At 41.8% G+C, this 5,779-nt stretch overlaps 1 protein-coding gene across 1 annotated transcript in view; it reads right to left on the bottom strand.

Annotated features, from left to right (window-relative positions):
- The window catches only part of MDN1 (MDN1, midasin homolog (yeast)), a 204,842-nt gene that overhangs the window by 8,109 nt on the left and 190,954 nt on the right, over positions 1-5,779 (bottom strand). The window contains exons 91-94 of the mRNA XM_006870613.1: positions 4,475-4,576; positions 3,770-3,977; positions 2,077-2,247; positions 799-962 (exon numbers count right to left, since the gene is read on the bottom strand). Coding sequence (XP_006870675.1) covers positions 799-962; positions 2,077-2,247; positions 3,770-3,977; positions 4,475-4,576 — 645 coding nt within the window. The remainder of the gene's footprint in view (positions 1-798; positions 963-2,076; positions 2,248-3,769; positions 3,978-4,474; positions 4,577-5,779) is intronic.

The raw sequence follows: 5,779 nt of genomic DNA, 5'->3' as shown, positions 1-5,779 counted from the left end.
TGTTAATGAGTCTTCCTCCAATCCTGATGCCATGTTTTTCTTCATAGAACTCAGCTTCTCATATTATTTGCTCAGCATACAGGTTGAATAAGTATGGTGAAAGAATACAACCTTGTCACACACCTTTCCTAAATTTAAACCACATGGTTTACTATGCCAGAAATGACAAATAGAAGAGGAATGGCGTTGCATTCATTCTCAAAAAGAACACATCCTGATCAGTCATGAGATACAATGCTGTCTGTGATAGGATAATATCCACATGCCTACAGGGAAGCCCAGTTAATACAACTATTAGTCAAATTTACGCACCAACCACTAAAGCCAGTGAGGATGAAACAGAAGAATTTTACCAACTTCTTCAATCTGAAGTTGATCATTACTGGTGATTGGAATGGTTGGGAGCAAAGAGATCCGTGGTTGGGAAATATGGCCTTGGTGATAGAAATGACACCAAAGAACGCATGATAGAATTCTGCAAAATCAATGATTTGTTCATTTCAGATACCTTCTTTAGACAGCATAAGAGACCACTATACACATGAACCTCACCAGATGGAATAGCTCCATATCATCAGTCAAAACAAGGCCAGGGGCAGATTGTGTAACAGACCATCAATTGCTCATATGCAAACACAGGTCCGAGTAGGATTGTTCTAATATTTGTTAAAATTTTGATATGCTCATTGTGACCTAAAACAACCCGATAGAGTCTATAAAGTTCTAAAATAAAGGTTAAAACAATTCAGAAAAGATCTTTTGTCAACTTATTGAAGCAGTTTGTGAAAGATTGTGTACCTGGAGATCTGTGCCCATCAGGAACTGATGGGCTGTATGAATGGTCGAGTCTCTACTTCTCTCGGCTTTTTCATTCTCTGTCTCCTTGAGGGATTTGTCTGTCATGGGATCTTGGTCTTCCTCTGTTTTAACCGTTTGGGTCTCCATCTCCATCTCATCAAAGCCTATTATCATACAAATATATAGTTTTGCCTTCATGATATTAACATAAAAATCGAGCCTTTTCTATTGCCTATCAATCCTAAAGGTCAAGTAATGATTGACTTTGCTCACTTACTATGTAACATCATTCACAGTGATTCTACACATTCTGTTAACTTGAGCCACATCAGAAACTTATTCTCTTATTTCCCCTCCTCTACATCCTCATGTGGAGCTAAAGGCAGGTGCCTTTGGTAGCGTGGTGGTTATGAGTTGGGCTGCTAACCTCAAACTACCAGCCTTTCCACAGGAGAAAGATGAGGCTTTCTACTCCTGTAAAGATTCACAGCCTCAGAAACCCTATGCAGGGTCGCTATGAGTCGGAACCAACTCTATGGCACATCACCACCACCCCACCATCATGTGAAGCTGAAGACAGGTGTAAAAGTATGTGATTCTTAAACTATGTTGCTGCATAAATATAAAGACTGACTTTAAACTATAGCTTGGTTTTATGGTTAAGGCAACAGAAACAAAGACAAAATGAATAACCTGGGGCTGTCTAACCACAGAGCTGTGCTCTCCACTATCACTGAATGGCAGGAGGCCAACTGTATCAACACACTAAGACACAGGAACAGAGCGCAGAAGAGCCTCTGAATTTGACTTTTGCATTTAATTTCAATGAAAATAAAATTGTTGATGTGCTGAATTCATGATGGCTTTTTAAATATAGCATTTGATCAACTATAAAATGGAAACTAGATGTTAAGCTTTTTTACTTTATCATACACATTTCCCCCATCCTATTTTAATATTTGATGGCACCATTTTATGCTAATATTATATACCTTAACACATTTAAAATAATTTTCTTCTAATAAGAATGCATCTTCTCATCACAGGATAAATGTACTATTCTGTTCTCTTCTATCTATTTTTAAGACTGAAGGATTTTATTTGAAACTCAAGGTTCCTTAATTGATGGAGTCCAGCAATACCACCCCAACTGCACACCGTTCTGCTTCCAAACATACACAGTGAACTCTAATACTCTCTGGATTAGGACACAGAACAGAAAAGACAGGCCACAGAACAGGAAAACCAAAGAAGGGACCATTCATCAGCTAGACTCACCAGGGCCTGCTGTGGTCCCTGACTTGACTTCCTCTGGCTTCAGCTGCTCCAGGTCTACTGCTCTGAGCTCCTCCTGCTCCTCTGTGTCCATGAGGGCATCCTCTGTCTCCTCCTCTTCCTGCTCCTTGCTGGGGGCTTCTGCAGACAGCTGTTGCTCCTTGCTGGCCACATCTGCCAACACCACCACCACATGCAGTTAGGTCTTTGCAGAGGAAGGTAATGATGGGGGTACTATGGCTTCTGTCATTTTAGTTCCCAAGGTCTACTACTGCCAGTTCTAACCCTAACCAGCCAGGTGGCTTAGACACATTCCTTGGTTTGTTTGCTCAAGATTTCCACTGATCTATGGATGTAATTGCCCATTCCTTACCTCCCACAGAAACTAAGAGGATAAAGTGTAATTTGGAATACAAACTGTGGATCATATCATTGTTCAAACCAAAAAAGAAAAAAAAAAATCTATGATGCTTATGGAAGGTGGTAGGGAGAGAAAATTATTCAAGGGCTAGAGGGTAGACAATATACAACAAGAGGAAGGTCAGCAGAGGGGCAATGAAAGTAGCAGGAGACACAGGAAGGAATGTTATAGATAAGTGAATGAACAGAGGTAAATGATATTCACTGTTGGTACATGGAAGGGACTGCAAACATGTCATGAAGCAATGTATATAATTTGTTCAATGTAAACTGATGACCTGCTTGGTAAACCTTCACTCAATTCACAATAAAATATTTAAAAAAAAAAAAATTAAGATCAATGTGGTCTTGTTGCTGTAAAGTGCTGTCAAGTCGACTGCAACTCATAGCAACCTGTATAGAGTTTCAGAGGAGTGGCTGGTGATTTGAACCCACCAACTTTACGGTTCAAAGCGACCTTGTGATTGAGGTTCTATGGTGCTTTGGCTTCAGTGTGCCCCTCTGTACAATGGAGCTATTCTAGCTCATAGAACCACTGGAGAAGGAACAAATTCAGACAGTATAAGTCTCAAAACAGTTTGTCGCAAAGTAAAAGCTCAACACGTGGTAGTAAGTATTATTACTGCTGTCACTTTTTAAAATAGTGAGAAAGTAATTCATGGCCAGGAAATCGTTTTATATCTTCTACATGAGGTGCTATTCTCTGTATTACTTTACGTATTAGAGATTGCATAGTCACCGAAAGAACTAAGAGGAGAGTCTGACAACTCCCTCCTGCCTTCCTTTCTGGCACTGATTTTATTCCTCCTTCCCTTTTCACAAATACCACAAGCTTGGGACCCACTTGGAAGCCACTATGAAGAAATGCTCAGTTCTGAGGAACCCAGAGATTGGCACTAGGTTGGGATGTGGCCCCTTTACCAAGGATATTTAAAGGGTTTGCACTAAACCAGATCCCTGGACAGTGACATGTGGCTCTATCGGATGCTCTTATGTGAAGTCCTGGTGTGGAGCTTTAGGGTCAGCACTGGACTGCAAGGTTACTTGAATCACAAGGTCAGAGGTTCAAACCAGCTGTTCTTCAGAAACCCTATACAGGGTCGCTGTAAATCAGAAACAACTCAATGGCATTTTACAATAACTGATAGTTCATAGCAAAATGAAATTGTATTGCTATACATTTCCTATCAGTAAACAATTTTAAAAGACATTTCCTCTCCCTCCTTATTTAAGTCTGTTGTCACACTGGCAGGCACACAATCATACTGCTTAATACCATAGGTCTGTGCATCGTAGGAGTCACTGCCTTGTTGGATATGCTCAAAGGCGTCTGCTTCCTCCGCCTGGGACTGGGCCTGGGCCTGGGCCGGCTCCTGCTCAGCATGGCTGTCGGAATCCACAGTCTTCAGCCTCTTATGCACATGCTCGTTGTGATCTCCCAGGGAGCGCTCATTGTCAGCCTGCCCAGGCTTTCGCTTAAAACTCTGTGGGCAGTGCAGGGAAACGCATCAGAGCCTTGTCTCAAGTAGCCAATGCTAAAAATAATCTAGTGTCCTTCCATAGGACAGTGGTCAAATAAATGAGGAATAGCCATACAATACAATTAGACAAAATGGGGCACATCCAGAATTACACAAAAATGTCTACGATATACTTTCATGTCTAAAAGGCAAAGAAGGAAACACACGTGTACATATGTACACACACATATACACCCATATACGTTACTAATGCAGGCAACTTAATTTTAAAAAGCAGAACACAGGATCATGATGAGAACAAGACGGGTGTCAAGCAGCAACCCACAGGCCCTGGCTCATGCACTTGCTAATAAGATTCAGGGCTGCAGACTCAGCTCACTACGGCTGCCACCTGCCTGAAGGGACAGGAAAGGCCAGGAGTGTGGCTTTTTAACACTTTTACTTACAGCCTATGTTTCTACACGCAGCCTTTATCTATGTTTACCTGAAGAATTACGAACCTGTGTGTTTTTCCTGGTGTGCTTCTGGGAGGCCAACCGGGCAAGGAAGTTGGATTCATGGCCTTCTGCCTGGTTTGCATCTGCGGCTCCACTCCCATGTTCCTGTGAAATTCAAACCACAAAAGAATGAGGGTAGAGGAAGATAACACAAGCATCTGGTTTGTGTGCCATGCGGTTCCCAACTTCTCCCACCATTGCTCTCATCTGTGAGTCACATCATCACACCTGATAACCCAGGCAGCTAGCTGGGGCTCCAGTAACCTTGCAGGTGTCCTTGCTTTACATGGCTAATTAGTGTAGTGCCTTACTTAGAAGACAGAATAGACACCAATGTGAAACCTTGTTTCATTGTCAACCAAGGGACTCATGAGATAGTTACTTAACTTAGTCTTATTTTCCTCAAATACATCATCTAGCCCACAAAACTATCGTGACACCATGGTAAAACAATGAAAAAATTTTGCATATTAGTAAGTGCTCAATAAATGATGAGGGTGATGGTGGTAGAAGTATAAAAACAAAAACCAAACCCACTGTCATCAAGTGACCCGACAGAATGGAGCAGAACTGTCCCATGGAGTTTCCAAAGCTGTGAATCTTTATGGAAAATGACTGCCATGTCTTTCTCCTGAGGAGTAGCTGATGAGTTTGAAGTACTGGTTTCCGGTTAGCAGCCAAGTGCTTATTTGGTGTACCACCAGGGCTCCCGGGAGAAAGGGTGTGGAAATGGGGGCACAAAGAAACTGAGGGAATTTCCAAGAGCCACTACTGTCACTAGCAGGTCATCTGACTTTCAGTGCTCTTTCAATGGCACGCCAGTGGCCCAAACGGTGCTCACAGACACAACACACTATGGGTAAAGAAGTTCTTGTACCTTCTGTAACTCAGAAAACTTTGCAAGCCTGGAGAGCAGGCTTTATAAAAGAAAGCTGTGCAAGAGCTAGGCATAGTGCCACATGAAAGGCCTCCTGAATAATGAAATAGAAGAGGAATGGTGTTGCATTCATTGTCAAAAAAAACATATCCTGATCAGTCATGAGGTACAACGCTGCCTGTGGTAGGATAATATCCATGCGCCTACAGGGAAGACCAATTAATACCACTATTATTCAAATTTACGCACCATCCACTAAAGCCAGTGAGGATGAAATAGAAGAATTCTACCAACTTCTTCAATCTGAAATTAATCAAACATGCAATCAAGAGGTATTGATAATTACTGGTGATTGGAATGCAAAGGTTGGGAGCAAAGAGGAAGGATCAGTAGTTGGAAAATATGGCCTTGGTGATAGAAATGATGCTGGA

Source organism: Chrysochloris asiatica, unplaced genomic scaffold, assembly GCF_000296735.1.
Source record: "Chrysochloris asiatica unplaced genomic scaffold, ChrAsi1.0 scaffold00146, whole genome shotgun sequence".
NCBI lineage: Eukaryota > Metazoa > Chordata > Mammalia > Afrosoricida > Chrysochloridae > Chrysochloris > Chrysochloris asiatica.
This window is presented reverse-complemented; position numbering and strand designations above follow the sequence as displayed.